At 27.5% G+C, this 21,012-nt stretch overlaps 1 protein-coding gene across 6 annotated transcripts in view; it reads left to right on the top strand.

Moving 5' to 3' along the window:
- LOC127289465 (protein pangolin, isoforms A/H/I/S) overlaps positions 1–21,012 on the top strand; it is a 194,249-nt gene that overhangs the window by 139,962 nt on the left and 33,275 nt on the right. For 3 of the 6 annotated variants that reach the window (XM_051317412.1, XM_051317409.1, XM_051317410.1), the window contains 3 exons: positions 4,216–4,298; positions 8,248–8,378; positions 17,683–17,848. In XM_051317412.1, coding sequence (XP_051173369.1) covers positions 4,216–4,298; positions 8,248–8,378; positions 17,683–17,848 — 380 coding nt within the window. Of the gene's footprint in view, positions 1–3,247; positions 4,127–4,215; positions 4,299–8,247; positions 8,379–17,682; positions 17,849–20,038; positions 20,199–21,012 lie in introns of all 6 variants that reach the window. The other 3 variants (XM_051317413.1, XM_051317411.1, XM_051317414.1) reach the window with 2 other exon arrangements.

The following is a 21,012-nucleotide window of genomic DNA, read 5'->3' on the forward strand; positions in this document are numbered from 1 at the left end:
TTTTCAGCATAATAAAATAATTTTTTAGTAAAAAATATTTTCACTGAGTTTTAAATGTATTGCATTGTTTTTTTTAAAATTAGTTGTTTTAACCCTTCACGCTTAACTTTTTTAAAGTAATGTAAATTTTTCCATCTCTTGCATTTAGGGGTTTTTGGGGTCGCTGATTACGAATTAGATGTAAGTTTTTCAAAATTCAAAATGTCGGATCAATATTCTTAATTTAAATATATAAAAATTTAATAATTCAAAAGATTGAAAAATGGCGGACTAAATATTAAAAAAATTAATCGAATTCTCTTGAAACTCGTTACTCTGGGGTTTCTGGGGTCGCTTATTACGAATTTCAAGACAGTTTTCCAAAATTCTAAATGGTGGATCCAATATGGCGGACAAAATTTTTTTTAATATTCGAATTCGCCTTTTTGGGGTCACTGAATCCAAATTTGAGGTCAGATTTAAAAAATTCAAAGTGGCTGACACAATATGGCGGCCAAAAAAAAGTTAAAAAATTTACCCAATTTTACTTGAAACTCGTTCTTTCGGTGTTTTTGGGGTCGCTGATTAAGAATTTGAAGTCAATTTTTAAAAATTTAATATGTTAAAATTGCCACATATGGCAAGTAAAAATTACAAAAAATGAACGTATTTTCATGAAATTTATTATTTTAATGTTTTCAGATCTCTGAATCCAAATATATCAAAATTTACCTATTTAAAAAACAGTTTAAAGGGATATTTTTAAAAATTTTTTAAATTATTTTTATATATATTTATTTATTTTTATTCTGAAATTCCACGAGTAACGAATTCGATTAATTAAAAAAAAAGTCTTCCGCCATTTTGAATTATAAAAAACTGAACTCAAATTCGTAATCATCGATCTCAGAAACTATATACCAAGTTTCATAAAAATCTAAAAAAAAAAAAAATGTTCAATATATTTTTGTCCTAAGTAGTGAATTCGACAGACAAAAAAAAATTTTTTTTTACTGTATTCTAGAAAATTTACAGAAAATATTTCATATAGATAAAAAAAATGAAAAAAAATTTTTTTTTCTTTGATAAAAAAATTTTAATGGATATAATAGCCCCAACCATGGGAGTAATATATAGCTACAATTTTCAGTTTCTATAACTACGGTAAAAAAAATTTTAACTTCTCTCAAAACTAACTTACAGAAAAAAAATTATAATACAGGAGTGAACAATTGCTCGTAATTAACCGACTCATTATATTTTGATTAACTAAACTGATATTAAAATAAGAAAATCTAAAATTATCGCGCACAGGGTCAAAATTTCTAAAAACGGATCACCTAAATATAACAAATTTAATTGAATGTCATTTTTTCACAAGGGTTTTATTTTTTATTTTATTTATTATTTTTTCTTTTTTTAATGTAAGTGGAATAGAAAAAAATTAAATTTTACAGGAGATATAAAGAACACATTTTTTTATTAATATTTTAAAAATAATTTTAAAAACTATTTAAAATAACAATTATTTTTTTTAAAAAATTATTTTTAATTATCACATTTCAAGACGAGAATAATCTATTTTTTTGTTTTTAAATTTGTTTACTTGATCTCAAGAATTTTATTTTTATATAAAGATGCTTAGCCTATTAACATAACCTCAAACTAAAAAATTCTTTTTATTTTTTTGAATACAAATAAAAAACTATAAATAAATTTAATTTTATCAAATTTTGATAGTACGATTTTTAAATTAAATTATTTTGCACAAAAATTTTTGTTGTTAAATAATAATTTTTTCACTTTTTGTATTTTTTATTTAAAGTTATTGAACAATTGTTATTCTTATCTAATTCTTCTAAACAATAGCTCATTTTTCTCTTTGAAAGATTTTCTACATTCGTTGAATTTTATTAACAATATTTTGTTCAAAAATTAATAAAAAAAATGGAATTTTTAATTTTTATATTTTTTAAACAAGCCATTATTTAACAAAAACAGAAAATCAGAATTGTAGAAAATCTTTCAAAGAGAAAAATGAGACATTATTTATAAAAAATAGGATAAAAATTAAAATTGTTCACTTACTTTTAAGAAAAAACATAAAATATTTATTAACTATTAATTTAACAACAAAATTTAACTCAAAATAATTTTTTTTAAATTGTACAACTAGATCCTTCGAATTTGGATGAAATTAATTTTAAATATATTTTTCGTTCTGTTAAAAATTGCTTTTTAGTTCGAGGTTATGTTAATTGGTTGAACCTCCTTAAGGCCAGGTCCAAGTGAGGCAGCGCCATCTATATTAAAACTATAATTTTGGAAAATTTTCAACAGCCTTTTCTCGAAAACAAGAAGGTAAAATGCGTTTTTCTTTATGGATAATTGATTATTAGCAAGAAATACACCAGCTAAAACTTTTTTTGAGTTAAAATGATGAAAACAATTTCATGTCGATAAATTAAATATAAGCAGTTTTTTCACAAAAACAATACACCAGCTAAGATTCACCAATCACGAAAATAACAACAAAAAATTTTATTACATATTTAACATATGGACACTATTTTACTGATTGTGACAGCCCTTTGGTAGATTATGTATTTCAGGTGGTTAGCAACAGCGCCAATCTCCTCCTTTTGACAAAATCGCGAAACATCTGGTGACATATTTAACCTGCCAAACGGCTGTCATAATTAGTAAAATATGTTATGTTAAAAAACTTTTTTTTTGTTATTTTCATGATTGGTAAATCTTAGCTGGTGTATTTTTTAGCGTTTATTAATTTTCTAAATGGAAATTGCATTTTTGATTGTAATTTCTGAGAAAGTACTGTTACAGTTTTTGTGAAAAAACTGCTCATATTTAATTTATTGACATGAAATTTTTTTCATTATTTTAACTCAAAAAAAGTTTTAGCTGGTGTATTTCTTGCCAATAATCAATTATCCATAAAGGAAAAAGCATTTTATCTTCTTGTTTTCAAGAAAAGGCTGTTGGAAATTTTCAAAAATTTTAGTTTCAATGTAGATGGCGCTGCCTCACTTGAACCTGGCCTTAAGAAAGATACAAACAATTGTTTATTTTAACTAAAATATATTTTTTTTTGATCTAATATTTTTAGAAACTTATTTTGATTACAGTATAAAAGTAAAGAAGAACGATTCAACAATGAAAATTAATTAAATTTTGAAAAATTTTATGTGATCCTCAACTTTTGAATTAATTTTATTTATTTACAATTATATTTCTTATATGATTACAGGTTCATTTAAGAATCATTCAGAAGAAATAATTTCAAATTAATAGATTTTCAAAACAATTATTAATATACCCCAACATCGTGCATTCGGGTAATTTTATTTAAATTTAAAAAAAATGAATTTAAAAAAAATATCAAGAGCCATGTAGGTATCAAATAGAATTGTGTTTAATTATATCTATGTCTATAAAGTTAAATTGGCAAAAGTTTCGCAAATTTATTATCTTTAATATAAAATTACATCATGAATAATTGAAATAAAATGAATGGAGTAGAATACAAAGAAAATATTTATAAACTAATGTAATGTTATATAAAAAAAATACTTGCAACGGCGATGGAATCTGAATGCTTAGAGCCTTTAAATTTAGTAGTAAAGAAGGAAGAAAAAAATGACGAAACACTTTTAATTGAAGATAATGTAGAAGGCACAATTGAGGATTCAAAAGTAAAAAATATTGAAGATACTGAGATACGTGGTGACTTATCATTATTACAAGAAGCAATGAAATCAGATGATTCAAATTCAAATAGTATGGAACAAAAAATTCTTACAGCATTCTACATGAGTAGCTTAATGCAAGTATGCAATATGGCTACACCAAGAAATCTACAATCATTAAATACACAAAATAATTTTATGCAACTATTGGCAATGGTAGAAGCAAGACATCAGCTATTGCAACAAATGAATTGGAATATGCCATCAAATTTTTTAAGAAATCCTCTAAATATTCCACGTCCTTATTTTGATGTGCCAATGGTCAGTTTAAATGATCAAATATGTTATATTCAAAATTCTGGTACAGCGAGTAATTTATCTTCCAATAAAAATGATTCTGTAAATCAGGATCGTGATGTCAAACAAACTTTTACAAAACGGTACTATATTATAAAAAAAAAAATGATTCATATTAATTTTGTGTGAAGCAAATATAATTAACATGATTACTATTTTTTTTATGTTGCAGGTCAACAAATGAACAAAAAAACTCCTCATCGTTATTAACGGATAATTCGAAAACACAAGATACGGGGCAACAAAATAATCAAGGTTAGTGTTCAAACTTTTTCTTTAGTCAAATTATACTGATTAATCATTATTTATTCAATCTTTTGCAATTTTCCTTCTAATAATTAGTTTTCATCAAAGTTGACACAAAAATATTATTTTGTTTTTTTCTGATTTCCAGTCAAAATTAAAATTTTTTCCCTGACCCTAATGAAAATCAATTAATTATTTTCAATAATTTAAAACAAAATTTTGAAAATTATATGATTTAAAACAGTTTCCAATTGAAAATCCACTTAAATTCAATATTATTGTCTAAATTTATAAAAAAAATTTCACCAATTAAAAATGAAAGTTACAATCAATAATCTCATGAAATTCAATTATTATTTCTCAATATTTTAACTCGAAATCTTTTAAAATACAATTATTTCTAAATTTTCTATCTAAAATTGAAATTGTTGAATCAAGTTTTTCAAAAATACAATTACATAACACTTTTTTAAATTATTAATTCTTTAAAATTAAATTTTTGTCTATATACTTTTTAAAAAATTTCAATAATTCAAGTTTATTAAAATTTTAATTGAAATGTTCCAAAATTCAAGTTTTTATAACAGTTTTCAATTGAAAATTCTCTATAATTCAATTATTTCTAAAAATTTTATTTAAAATACTTCACTAAATTAATTTCTTTAATTGAGTTGCCGGATCAAAGACGGGTACATAACTAATGTAATTCAAACATTGTTTTTCAACAATTCAGGGAAATAAAAAGTTTTTCAATTAAAAATACTCTTAAATTCTATTATTTTTTAAAGTTTGTAAAAAAATTTTATCAATTAAAATTTATGAAAGTTTTAATTTAAAATCTTCTGAAATTTAATTACTTACAAAAAGATTTAACTTGAACTCTTCCAAATTCAATTAGTAAATTAATAATTAATTGGGTGTTAATTCTATTAAAATTTTTTTTTCAAATTTTTATCTATATAATTCATTGTTTAATTAATTATTTTAACAGTTTTTTTTTTTTTTTTGAATCAAAATATCGAGCCCACAGTCAAAAGACCATTGAAGGGTAATACATTTCTGTGAAACGAAAATAACAGAAATAATTGAAGAATATAAGATCTACATAATAACAAAAATAAAAATTGCATCAATCATAAGAGCAAAAAGAATACATTGTAAAATATTATATCTTAATAACAGCATTATACTAATATATTATAAAAAGGAAAATATATTATTAAGTAAACTAAAATCTAACGCCGAGCAATAATATAATCTTTGATAACGCTTTTAAAGAAATTTAAGGACATTCCAAAAAAGTCTATAGTTACATCATGGTGTAAACACATTACATTAATGCCATTGCACATATTATATATGGGGGCAGCAAAACCCACCGCAGAGTGAGGCATAGGCAGCGAAAATGGCTGATAATAACGTGATTGTTGTCTCGGTATTTTTAGTCTTATCAATTCAAGAAGGTTTGGACAATTAATTGTATAATTAAGCAGTTTAAATAGAAAAATTGATTGATTTATAAATTGACGTTCCGCTAAGGTTAAGAAATTAAAGTTTTTGCATAACTCATAGTAATCAGATCCTCGTGGGGGGTAAACATGATTCTTTCGGAAAGATAGAAACTTTAAAAATCTTTTTTGAATTTTTTCAAGGTTTTGAATATATTTATCAAAGACAGGATTCCATGGGATCGTTGCATAGTTAAATTTGGAAAGAACAAGGGCATTAAATAATAAAATAAAAGTATCTATATTTTTAAAGTTTCGAGCATTCCTAATTAAGCTTCCCAGAGACCTAGTGGAACTTTATTCAACAGCTTCTACATGAGGTATAAAAGTTAATTTCGAATCAAACAGAACGCCTAAATCGCGGATCGAATCTTTTCTAGTTAATTCAATATTATCTATAAAGTACTTGTGGCTAATCAGAGTCTCACGCCGCGTATAGCTAACAATATAGAATTTCTCTAAGTTTAATTTGAGGTTATTATTCAGGCACCACCGATCAAAATCGTTAAGGTTGGATTGAAGGAATTCAGCATCTTCCAATGATTTAATCGGATGAAATATTTTGAGGTCATCTACATACAATAGTTTACCAACAGTTAAACAATTAGAAACATTATTTATAAATATATTAAAAAGGGATGACCCCAAAACTGATCCTTGAGGAACACCTGATGAAGGAATAAATGACTGTGAAGAGAATCCATTATATTGAACTATGTTGGGGCGATTGACAAGGTAGGACTGTAGAAGTAGAAAAAGGCTAGCAGGGAGATTCAAGTCAGAAAGTTTAGAGAAGAGGAGCTCATGATTTACACTATCAAAAGCTTTGGAAAAATCAGTATATACCATATAAAGCTGGTTTCCATCCGAAATAGTTTGATTAATATACTGAGTAATACTTACTAAGTTGGAAGTAGTTGATCTATTATTTATACAGCCATGTTGCTCATCAACAATGACGGGTGCCATACTATAGGTGATATAACTCACTATAGACTTCTCGAAAATTTTAGCAAAATTAGAAATAATTGATATCGGTCTATAGTTCCTTACATCATCCTTATCACCCGCTTTGAAGACGGGCACAATTTTTGTAACTTTCCATGAACGAGGAAATGTACCACTTGATAACATGGAGTTAAATAAATAGCATAAAGGTGGAGAAAGTATAGCGTAACAGGATTTTAAAAAGAAACTAGGTATTTCATCAATTTCTGCTGTGCTCTTTGGACTTAGTGATTTCATTGCAAGTGATACGTCGGATGATGATAATTGAAAGTCATTTGAAAATTGAAAGTTATTAGAAAAATTGTTCTCATCATCAGATGCACCACCAGGTTGATAAACACTTGAAAAATATTCGGCAAAGGCATCAACAATACTCTGAGGGGTATCTAATATTCTATCATTTAGTTTCATGATTACACGCCGCACTATTTGGATTTGCTATAAACATTTCTACATTGAGAGGTGGAAATATCATTATTTACCTCAATTTCGCTAGGAGAATCGATCTTTGAGTTTCGTAAATAGGACATTGCCATATTACATGATTTAAATCTTCATTTTCATAGCCACAAGATACAAGAGATCCGAGCTAAAAACTGGCTAAATTGTAATGATCAGCTGTGGAACGATTAATTGAAACTATATATTTTCTAGTAAGGAGTTTACCATGAAACCATGGTTTTCGCCTATCTGAATAATAATTTTGAAAATAGAATTTACCTTTATTAAGCCCTTGTTCTAAAATAAAATTTTTCGTTTGTAAAAAAGATGTTTTTTTAAAAGATTCAAAAAAAGTCAGTTCAAAAATTATAATTTTAGTAGCATTTTTCAAAATTTGATATTTGTACTAAGAAGTTATAGTTATAGTTACATTACTATTTTTTCTATATATTTAAAATATCAAAGAGAAATCGAACAATTTTCATTTTATTTTTTATCTGTTAATAGGATAGAGAAAAACATTTTACAAACTTTTTATTTCATCGAATTTGAATGTGACTGAATTATTATTTACTCGAATTTTCATTAAACGGAATAGCTATTTAAAAGAATTTTTTCTAATATTCTTTTTGTAAAATAAAAATTCTTTCTAATATTCTTTTTGTAAAATAAAAATTCTTTTAAATGACTATTCTGTCTAATAAAAATTGGAGTAAATCGACGAATTCGGACAAATTGCAAATTCGATGAAATTAGAAGCTTAAAATGAAAATTAGTTTGTGTAATAATTTTGTAATATAGAAATTCAGTTAAATGAAATTTCTGTAACATAATAATTCGTCTAAAAATAAATTCTAGATAATGAAATTCTGTCAGATGAAAATTTTAACAAATCAGTTTTAAAGAATATTCGTTGGTTCAATAACAAAAACATTTTTTTAAATATTATAAATTTTTATTTTTCTCTAAACTATACTAATTGATTGAATTATTTTTTTCAGATAAAAAGAAACCACACATAAAGAAGCCTTTAAATGCATTTATGTTATATATGAAAGAGATGAGGGCAAAAGTAGTGGCCGAATGTACCTTAAAAGAAAGTGCTGCAATAAACCAAATATTAGGAAGGCGGGTAAGTAATAAATAAAAATTTAATAAATATTATTGCACCACAATTTCAGTTATGACTTTATCATGAAGATTAAATTTTTCTTTCTTTTTGTTAAAAAAATGAGTAAATTTTAAGAAAAAGATTGAGCATATTATTGATACATGCATTTAAAATTTCCAAAAAAAGTAATAATGTATTTCAAACAAAATTTTCAATTATTATATTCAATCTTCATGTAGAAGTTTTTCCATATTTCACCAATGTCAAGATTTTATTTATTTGAAGGTATCAAATCAATTAAATGATTATGGTTATAATAAATCTTAGTCTTTATTAGTTTTCTATTATTTTTTGGCGCATTTGCAGTTTTTATTTTTCATGAAAGCAACAATTGTTTTCTAAGCTGTTGATTATTTTCAAATCACTCTATATTATGCAGATTTTTAATTTTTAACAAATATTTTTATAGTTTTTTAAAAATCTCATCAAAATGAAACGCTATAATGATGAAACTAAAGTCAGTTTTAAAAATTCAAAATGTCGGATCCAATATGGCGGCAAACAATTTTAATCTCCAAATAATTAATTTCTATTGAATCCGATCAATTTTTACAAATTTCTTCTGGGTTTGCCATTTTGAATTTTTAAAAAGTACCATCCGATTCGTAATCAGCGACCTTTAATTTAATTTTATGGTTTACAATTTTATTGCAATTCTTACAACAAAAGTTCTTATCTTTTTATTGATATAATTATATAATTGTTATTAATTCATTGCACAAGAAAATTTTTTACGAAATAAAGTAAATTAGTAGGTCATCGCTTTTAAGAAATGAAAAATATTTTAATTTTTGACAAAAAATGAAACACGAAATGCACAAGCGGTTTCGATCATTAAAAAAAATATAACACCCAGAAAAAAAATTTATTTGAAACAACAAAATCTTATTTAAATTACCGTAAAGTTTATTTGGCTCAATCAAATTTTTTCTTTAATCGAAAAATTTATTAAAATAAATCAAACGTTTATTTATAGATAAAATAAATATTTATTTAGATGAAGAAAACATTTTTTTGAATTAAACAAATTTTCTTTGAAATAATCAAAACTGTTGAAGTCTTACAATAAAAGAGATCGCTGAAAGCTTACAGTGAAAAATTGATTCAAAATTACAACGAAAATTTGTTGTAAGCTTGCCGCAATCGTATAACAATTTTTGCATTTTAATGTTGCATCAATTTTTCATTATAATCAATTTCTATAAAAAAGTTTACGAAATTGAATACTGAAGACAAATAAACAAAATTAATGAGAGAGTCTGATTTAGCTAAGGGTTTTTTCCAATACGTTTTTTTAAATGATATTGTATATTCTGGTTAGATACAATTTTTTTACACATAAAGAAATATATGGTTATAAGTGCTATAGGTCACTCAAAAAAAGTAGTTTATCGTGTTTTAAAATTAAAAAAGTCATCCTAGAACATCGGGAAAAGCATATTTTCGTGTAATTTTTATCGATAAACACGATGGTAATATTTATTTTACCGGAAAAAATTATCTGTCGTCCCTAACCTAAAAAAACATGAAAAAAGGCAGTTTATCGTGTTTCACGCCTGACACAATCATCATAAAACAATGGGAAAAGCATATTTTCGTGTAATTCTTATCGATGAACATGAATTTAATATTTATTTTATCGGAAAAAATTATGTGTCGTCCCTAACATAAAAAAAACACGGATTAATCAGTTTATCGTGTTGCATGCTTAGCAAAGTCATTACGAAACATTATGAATATCAAAAAACAATAGTTTTATTGATTAACATCATTTTGAGATTGGTATCAAATTGAGTAAATAACAATCTTCAAGTTACTCCATTTGAGACCGCCTTAATTTCAAATTTTTAGGTTGGTATTGAAATGGTATTTTAAGAGTCAAAAGTTTAATTATAAAATTGTTATAAATTATTTGGAAAATTATAAATTAATAAATATTAAAAATAAAATTATATTGAGAAATAAAATTAAAAGTATATAAATTGAATTTCTGGAAAGAATAGAAAAAGAAGTTAGATATAAATTCGAATTAAAAAAATTATGAAATTAATTTAATTTAATGAATTTTTTTAAACAGAATAAAAGATTTGCATAAACATTATTTAATTAATAAATTATATTTAACATTTTTAAACATCTGCAAAATAAAATAATAAAGATTATTTTATTGCTGAAATTAATAATAATATAATAAAAAATTTAAATCATTTAATTAATTTTTTCTAATATTTGAATAATATTAAATAGATTCTTAACATCAATGCGAATATTTAATATTTTTAAAGTGAAAATGACAAATAAGCTTTCCAGAAACTCGGGTGAATATGAGACGCGAAAAACCGCTTCTTGGTTAGGGATGACAGATAATTTTTTCCGGTAAAATAAATATTACAATCGTGTTTATCGATAAAAATTACACGAAAATATGCTTTGCCCGATGTTCTAGGATGACTTTTTTAATTTTAAAACACGATAAACTACTTTTTTTGAGTCACCTATAGCACTTATAACCGCCATATTGGTCCGCCATATTGGTTTTTTCAAAATGGTTATACGGCATTTGAAAGTAGGATTAAGAAGCTTTTATTTCTATATACATATGTCTTAAAATACTTGAACCAATTTTGGGCAGGGGGGGGTCTCCTGTTGACAGAGAATGTCCCATATATTTTCGATATTTTTAAAAATTAGTATTTAGAAAAAAGTACCTTTATTTAGAAGAATCATACAAATATAAAATGAATATTTTCTTATTCAGACTGTTGACATGATTAAAGGCTAATAATTAATTAATCTATCATGTTTTATTATTTGATAAATATTATTTTTAATATTAATAATTTTTCATCACACATGCACGATTTAGTTAGTTTTACGCCCCACCGAGCGAGCTTAAAATCCAGCTTTTCAAGCGGCGTGCGCGGGTGCGTTTAAATTAACAATTTACACTCTAGGGAGTAAAAACGTGACGTCACACACATTAAACAAATCATTTACACGCACTTTTTAGTCAGTCATTGTTGCTGTGCGCATGCTCCATGCCGGCGCACGCAGGTCAATGTTTTCAGTGAGACAGTACCTGCATGTCTGCTGGATATACTAATCGGGATGTATATAATACAGTAATAATACTGTATTAAATCAAAAATTCCACAACAAAAAATGAACAGAAGTTTTAAACATAAACTTCAATTTATAATTAAACATTTACTGTAAATAAGGTTGATTAAAGCATTTAAAGATGACATTTAATATTTGTGTTTTGTACCGACTCAAAAACCTAAAGTTTAAACTCGCTCGACGGGGCACAAAACTGTCGAGATCGTGCATTCGTGATAAAAAATATGTTGCGTGACATGCGGAAGAACCGATTTACGGAGAGGACTGAATTTTTAGCACTTTTCGAGCTCTGCAAATCAGTCAGCCTTCATGTTGATTCTACACTCACCGAAAACTGAGCAAATGCGGACCACTCGCACAGTTTTAGGTGAGTGTAGAATCAGCATCACCCTCGCGCCTCCGGCGCTTGGGCTACGGCTTCGTTCATCTCAGTGCTCGACTCGTGCTAAAAACATTCGCCCTCTCCGTAAATGGGTCTGTCTTCCTCATGTTAAGCAATATACTATTTAATATTTAATAATTATTTTAGATTTAGAATAATGGAAGGAAAAAATGACTGAAAAGTGAATTTATTATCTATCGCAATTTAATATTTCATTATCCACATTTATTAAATATATACATAAAAATTATTTATTTATAATATAAATTTCATTATATTATTTACAATAATATCGGCAAATAAGATTCGACTTAAATTTCCATTCGCCAAAATACCACAGAAAAAAGGTAAAACACAAAGGAAAACAAAAATTTTCGAATTATAAAATTGCTGAGTGTTCTAAATTTTTCGGTAAAATAAAAATCAGAGAAAAGCCAGAGCACATGAAAGTCGTTCGCGAACGAGATGTATGCGATAGAAAAGGATACGAATATATCTCTGTCCTTTTCTAACTCATGTTTCACGTTCGCGAAGCTTAGGCCTGAAGGTAAGAAAGAAGATTGAGGTAAATTACCGGTAACAAGAGAATTTATGAGAATACACTGGAACGCCGGTTATTAGGACAGCTCGGGTGTGTGTCCGAATAATCTGAACAGGTCACCTTGACGAAAAAGCATAAACTTACAGGGCCGTAAGAAGTTTTTTTTGCGTTCGATTGAAATACATAACTAAAGTTTGACAGTTGAACAATAATTTTGAGGTTAGGCGCATGAGACGTGAGAAAAAAAAATATTAATTAAGTAAGAAATATTAATTGTTTTTTAGAAATAAAACAAATTTTACTTAGCAAAATTGTTACACAGCATATTAATTTTTATCATATTCATATAACACTAATAAATAATTGCAAAATAATACATTAAATTAAGGCGGGGAACGGACTCTTTAATAGATGCGCTACTGCGTGCAGAGATACTTCCCTTTTCTCCTCACCCCGTTTTAGCGCCTAAGCTTTCCAAATAATCCAGTGTCCTAATAACCGGCGTTCCAGTGTATTCATTTAAATGATTCCAAATGTAATTTAAAAATGTTTTTTTTATAATGTATAGGTTAAAAATAACTCACAGAACGTTTATTATATGAAATTATATAATTACAACAATAAATAGAATAGACTGTAATTTTCTTTGTTTTCATTGACAAGATTATTTATTATTTTACAATAACTATGGTTATTTCCTGTAGAAAACAAGTCATTAAAAAAATTTTCGTAAATTCTCAAAGAAAGAACGAGACCGTTTACCGCAATCTTCTTTCTCTTCTTGACGTAAGTTTCCGTCTTTAGAACACTAAAATTCTTACTTACCAACGATTCTTATCAATTTTGTCACTCTTTCATTTTAATCTCACATACTCCTTCACTTTTTGAACTTCGCTGGTATTTATTTAGGAAGATCGCTTTGTTCACTTTTCGTCAAAAATACTCGTGTCACACGAAATGTCCCGATGTTGTCAAGTACGGTTGGTTTCCATTGTCTCCATTTGTCATAATTCTCGTCAACTACCGCACCCTGCTCTAGTAAAAATTTAGTAACTTTGTAGTTAATTTTAATTATAACAATGAAGTCACTAAATTTTTACTAGAGCAGGGTGCGGTAGTTAACTAGAATTATGGCAAATGGGGACAATGGAAACCATAATCGTACTACTGGAGTCATAAAGAGACCATTAAAATTTAGAAAATAATAGCTTCGCAACTTCAGCAGTTTTTAGTATCAGTGACGTCACGCAAAACGCTTTCCTTCCATCGTTCGTTTCATCCCCGTGTGGAAAAGAATCTGGGTTTTTTATCGTCAGGCACCAATTTATCACGAGCGGCCCAAAAAATGCTGATTATAATAGAAAAAGGAGAGAATGGAAATAAAGAAATAGTATCAGCGTTTATTAAAAAAAGAATAATTTTATTAAAACTAACTTACTGAGTGGAAATTTCCCAAAGCATCCGTTAACGAAATTTCAGTACCACTCATACAACTCAGGAACCACAATATAATTAATTATCAGGATAGAAACACAACACTTTACTTTTCAGAGATTCTATTTTATCGAGAGGAATGTAATAAGTGTCACAAGTCCCTTAAGAGCCTGGTGGTTGTTTCTTCGCGACATTTAGCCCTATTGAAAATTCCTACAAAGTTTCCCACGTGTGATCATTTAAAACGAATCTATAAGGAATCCTCATAAGATCTTACGTGGGATGCGTTTAAGGAAGCTTCCAAACAACATACGACATAACTGTACGAATTTAGTTCAGGCAATATTTTAGGAAACTATATAATTTTCCATATAGTTTCTTACGTAAGATCCTATAAAGGATGTCACAGAAAATGAAAATTAAAAAAAAATTTGATTTTTTTTATTTTCATTTTCTATGACATCCTTTATAGGATCCTACGTAAGAAACTATTATATGGAATATGGCCTGAACCAAATTCGTACAGTTATGTCGTATGTTGTCTGGAAGCTTCCTTAAACGCATCCCACGTTAGATCTTACGAAGGATCTTATGAGGATTCCTTATAGATTTGTTTTAAAGGATTACACGGGGGAAACTTTGTAGGAATTTTCAATAGGGAGTCTATATCCGGAACAAATGGTCAAACTCTCGAAATCAATTGCTTGATAGTGTACAACCAATCAAATTTGTTTATATCATTTCGGTCGGTAATTTTTTTCTTTCCGACAGACTAGTCAATTTTTCCTCACATTTTACTAAACTGAACTACCAGTTCAGTTCTCTCCGTGAACACAATACTAAATCAAATTGCTAGCACATTTTCAACTATTTTATGAAAGGACTCCCAGGAAATTCTCATAATAATTTCTGTCGGAATTTCGATGGATTTTTGTCGAATTTCCATTGGAATTTCAATGATTACATTATTGCAATTCCAATATGGATTTCTATTTGAAATTTCTTTTTGTAACAAATTTTCGTACTGATGACCTAAGAATTTCTGAAATTGAATCATCTCGTATATGCGTCATGATGAAAATGCCTATGGTATACATCATATTTTTTGCGAAGATTTTCTTAACGAACTTCAACTACATTAGAATTTCTTATTACTGCTAGCCATTATTCAAAATCTGTCGGTACGGAGTGACCATGGAATACCACGTAATTTTTAAATAATTCTGCACTATGCATTTGCTATGCATTATGATAATTCTTAATGAATATAAAAGAAATTTATTTATTGTTATGCACACGAATCGTAACATTTAATAAGTAATTTGATTTTTAATTAACATTACGTTCGATAACAATAGTGTATTTCTAACTTCAACTTGGTTTCCATTGTCCCCACTCGCCATTTGTCATAATTCTCGTCAACTATCACAGAAAAAACGCTGGGTATTTTTGTTGCGGGTTAATGGTTAATGAACCAATGCTAATTCACATAGACGGTGGCGCCCTCAACTAGGATAAAATTTGTTGCAGGTAATTTTTATACCGATTTTGGGGTAAAAATTCTACTTTTTTTTCGTGTGATCGCACTCTGCTTTAGTGAAAATTAAGTGAATTTCTTTAATACTTTTTACACTGAAACAGACGACACAATGTTATTCTTATGCGGAAAAAAATTTGTTTCCACTTTTATCAATTTTACTCATATTTTAAACATGGAAAACGGTTGTTGACATATAATAAAAATAAAATGTGTGTTGATAAATAACTTTGGTATATTTGTCATAATTCTCTTCAGCTCTAGTAAAAATTTAGTAACTTTATTGTTAAAATTAAAAGTTACTAAATTTTCACTAGAGCAGGGTGCGGTAGTTGATAAGAATTATGACAAATGGCGAGTGGGGATAATGGAAACCTTTTCACTAGAGCAGGGTGCGGTAGTTTACGAGAGTTATGATAAATGGCAAGTGGGGACAAGGGCAACCAACCACATACCATATTTCTACCATTCAGAGATTTTGGTGTAGTTAACAGAGACCACATTAAATATTTCGATTATAAAAAAAATAATTGTGGAATAATATCGTTGATAAGTGATATTATTCGAACATTTTTTAATTGTTATTACTAATAACAATTAAAACTTAAAAATTAAAAGTTTTTAATGCTTACCACACAAAAAAAAGTTTTTGAATATCATTTTAAAATATTAAAAACCCAGCTTCATTATCAGGAAATATTAATAAAATTAAAAAAAATAGAACTGTTTTATCCAGAATTGACAAGAAAATTCATTATTTTAATATTCAATTCCCTAACTAAGGGAACAGGTCAAAAATTCATTAAGCAATGAAATATAATTATAATTAAAATTTTTATTTTATTACATAATTGAGTCTTGATTTGATAAAAGTCCTTGAGTGTGAGAAAAAATCCGACTTATGAATCCACTTTGCTTGCTAATGATTTTCACTTAGTTAGAGAAAAAAAATTTAATTATGATGTAATAAAATAGGCAATAAATTGAGCTTAGTTTTTATCTTAAAACAAATGTTTTGTCTTCATTCTACGTCAAAAATATTTCATCATTCTCTTCGAATTGGTATCAATAAAAGTTGAGGATCTCGCATTTTCTTCATCAATTTCTAGTAGTTCAGAGAATTTTTGGATTTTCTACCATATGTGTCAATACTGAAAAGTGTCTTGCTATTTTTAAGGGATTGTAGTTTAGTTTTTCAAAATTTTAGCTCTAAGTCAGTTTAATTCAAAGGTGTCATAACTGATCATAACTGATTTTATGATGTTGGGACTAGGATTTAATTTTTTTTTTATTGAAAAGTGATTTAATGAATCAACCACGATTTAATTTTTCCAATTAAAATGAGTTATTAATTACTGATTTGTGTCAGGAATGCTTACAAATTTGAACCGTACTTAAGAATTAATTCGTAAAGGGAAAGAAAATATTGTAAAGTTAATGATGCGGCATATCTTGAAGGTGACTTGAGTATGAATTGACAACTAAAATATAAGAACTGCATCTGTTAAGCAGGTTAAAATTAATAGGGTGAATGTTTCATAGGAAAACTTCTGGTAGACTTAGAATTAACATTATTAGTAACAAAATACGGTTAATTTATGACACTACGTAGAATGATTGAAGGCCTACATCCAATAAGAAGAAACGATGGGTTTTGTTTTGTACTAATTTTTGATAAATAAGGAAAATTTCACTTCTTCTCAAATATTTTTTTCTGACATTTCAAAGACTCGTTATCTTTTCAAGTTCTCTTGAAATATAATTGTTTATATATAAAATATGTTTCAAGATAAATTAATAATAAGATTTTAAATATATAATATGATTTAAGATAAGTTGTTTCTAAAATAAAGAATCTTGACTATTGGTGAGATATGTTGTTTTTTGTAGATATTCAAATGCATGCGCATAAATAATTTATTAAATGTTGATAAATAACTATTGCGGATAGTTCTGGTATACTAACCAATGGAATTAAAATATGACATTAAAAAGCATTGTAGGTGGGATCTATGGAATCGCCAATTAAAATTTATATAAAAAAAAATTTAAAAGCATAGTGCTTTTAACGCAGGCGTATATACGGGGAGGATTTTCTGAATTCAAAAAGGTGGGTTGGGTAAAAAAAATACTAAGCAATTAACTTTTTGAAGGGTAATTAAATTAAATTATTTAATTAAGTTGTTAAAAAAAAGATGCATGAACGTTAAAACACTTTAAATTTGAACGATCTTGGGGATATGACATACAGTGGCACTCGCTAAGTCGGGAGGAGCAGGCGCGGTATTACGAAGCTGCCAGGCAGGAACGACATCTACATCAGCAACGTTATCCTGGCTGGAGTGCTAGAGATAACTATGGATACGGCAGCAAGAAGAAGAAGAGGAAGAAAGAACGCTCCGCAGATCCCACCGGAGGTACCACTTTCCAGTGCTAGAAAAGCAGGCCCTTAAAAAATCGTTTTACTAATAGATATCCATGAATTGATTGAAACGATCAAAGACTGCGTTTACTTTTTTTCTTTTTGTTTTTCATTTATTTCGTATATTTGCAAAAAAAAAATTGATGGTTACGAATCAAATAGTAAATGGAACTGAGATTTATTCGCTTGGATTGTCTGGGGGATTGTGAAATGTAACTGAAAAACAAGATTAGCAACGAAACGAATTTTCGTTGTCGTTCGTAATTTATTTGGCCAACTCCCTAAAGTAATATTTCCTATCGAATAAAATCTTTTTAATGCCGATTACAATTATTATAAAAAAAAATCAAAATATTATACAGGATGTCTGATAGATATATTTTAAATATTCATTTATAATTTTCTATTGACTAATTTTTACCTCGATATACTGTTGAAATTCCGATAATAATTCGAAATTCCTCTGGAAACGTAAGATTCTGTAGAAAAGTTCAATAATTTTCGTTGGAATTTTGTTTCTTCCCCCCCCCCCCAAAAGGAAAGGCTCTCTGGAGATTCCTTCGAAATTCCGATTATGTTAGAATAGAATGGAATTTTAAGGAAATCTCCAGGGAGGATTTTTCTAAGTGGGTATTCTGAATGAATTGAATGAATCTTTTTGTAATTGGCTGTTAGTTTCTCCTCGTCACTTTTTCGCTGACATTGGATGTCATCCTGAGTGTAATTGAAAGTGCTAGCAAAACTAATCATCATTTAGATTTTTATATTTACGCAGGAAATTTATTTATTAAAATTTTACAGGACCATACCTAGAATGGATATATACTCGCTTTTTCATATTTAAAAAAAAAATTTTTGAATTCAGCTATTAGCGTAAAGAATTCGGATACTTTTGAAGAAATTAATTTCTAGTGGGACATAAAATAATATTTTGTTCATTAATTCTTTAAAATTTAATGTGTAACAAAATTAATCCTACTTTGAAAATTAATGTTCAGAGTCCTTTAATAATTTTGCTCCAGAATTGCGTTTCTTTTTCGAACAAAAATTTCCGTAGAATTTCCACGCGATAATAAATTCTGGTAATTTCACGTTAATGCCATTTTTGAAGGAAATTATAGGAATTTTTCACAAATAGTATTTTTAAGACTGTCGGAGTTCGCCTAAATTCGGATGGAGTCCCAAATAAATCTAAAAATCTGTGAGTGTGATGTAATTTGAATGGATACTAAGGAGTTTAATGGAAAGATTTCCCAAGAACACACTGGAGATATCGTTAGAATACTGATAATAATTTCCGGAAGTAATACTACGGAATTTCGACAGAAACAATTTAGGTGGAATTCTGATAATGTTCCTTGGATTTTTTATGGGAAGTGAAAGGGAATTCTCACGGAATCTCCACGGAATTCTTTCGGAAAATCTTTTCAAGTGGAAAAATAAAGCTTAAATTCAGATTAGAATATCCTATATTCACGGTAGACTTTCAACCATTTTTGCTTTTCATTCACAATTCCGTGAAGAAAATAAATATTGTTGTTCGTGATTAATGAAATATTTATTTTCTTCACGTCTTGGAATTGTAAGTAATTTTACACTACTAATTTATCCGGATTTTATTAACATGTCCTCTTGGCAATCATCAAAAATCAAAACAAATAGATTTAATTAAAATTTTTTTAAAAAATTTTTAAATTAAAAATTCTTTCCAGACATAAATGTAAGTTTGTGAAAAATCCCATATTGCAAAAATCAGCGAAAATTATTATTTATAATCAGTGTTTACTTTCAGGTATAAATCAGATACTACTACTTTCCTATACAAATTATTCTTAATAAACGGATTGGGCTGTAGAAAAAAAAAATTTAAATTAGTCAATGCAATTTTTTTTAAGAAAAAATATTTGTTCCTTCTATCAGACACCCTGTATATAACAATATATATATATATATAATTGTGCAACTGTCGATAAAATTCAGGCTGTTATTCTAGCACTTTAAACGGAAAGTAGGAACCGCAATGTATTAAATTGTAGCTTAAATAATTTAACAAAAACATCAGTATAAAAACAAAAAAAAATAGGGTGGAGGAAGTAGAGTAGTTAATAATTTAATTACTTTAATTACATTTTGTAGTGGGCTTATGTACAAAATAAAAAGTATTTCGTTCTCTCTCTCTCGGTAGTGGCACGCGCTAGGGCGAGAGGAACAGGCCAAGTATTATGAATTGGCAAGACGAGAGAGACAGTTGCACATGCAGCTGTACCCTGACTGGTCTTCCCGCGCAAATACCAACAGAACTAAGAAGAGGAAGCGCAAACAAGACACGAACAGTGATCCTGGAGGTACCCACAATGCCTCAATCAAAACATTCTTACAATCCCCTACTCATTGTTTCATATTATGATGCTGTTATTACTAAATTGTATTGCTACACTACATTATGTTGCATGTTTCCCAATCTCGGATTTTGCAGATTATATCTATTATTTTATTATCATGTCATATACGTACTTTTATAAATATATATATATATTTAAATATAATGTATATATATTTAAGCATTGGATACTTACTCAACCAATCTTGCTGTATAAATATATATACATATATATATAATTTTTTGTTATAGCGCATAAATTTACTCAGCAACGCTTTCGGTCGTACATCTATAATATACGCCCGTAGATGTGCACGCGAAACATACATTAAATTATTTATATATACAACTTTAGGGATGCTGGCCATTTTGCATTTTACAGGGACCTACTTCGCAATCAGACAATCCTTGAAGCGTTTAATTTATTTCAGCCATTTTTTCTCCTAATTAAATTTTTTAGATTATTACATGTTTTTATCCTTTGATCGTTTCAATGTTGCCTGATCCTAGTTTTTATTTTTACTGTTGTCTGCATTTAACTTATTTACACTGAGAAAAATGAATCATTTATATATGGAAAATTGAATGTATGAACAAAAAAAAGTAAATATCAAATCAAAATTATTTCTTTTATTTATGAACTATAAGAATATTCATTTTTCTCATTGCAAAAGTTTCTTATTCTATCATAATTATTTCGATGCTTGTGTATACTTTCATCTATACATCAATATTGATTTTATGATCCATTTCCTCAAAAACTGAACACTAATGAATAC

This window comes from Leptopilina boulardi, unplaced genomic scaffold (assembly GCF_019393585.1).
Source record: "Leptopilina boulardi isolate dan_hultmark-lab unplaced genomic scaffold, ZJU_Lbou_2.1 LbouV2_41, whole genome shotgun sequence".
Classification (NCBI taxonomy): domain Eukaryota; kingdom Metazoa; phylum Arthropoda; class Insecta; order Hymenoptera; family Figitidae; genus Leptopilina; species Leptopilina boulardi.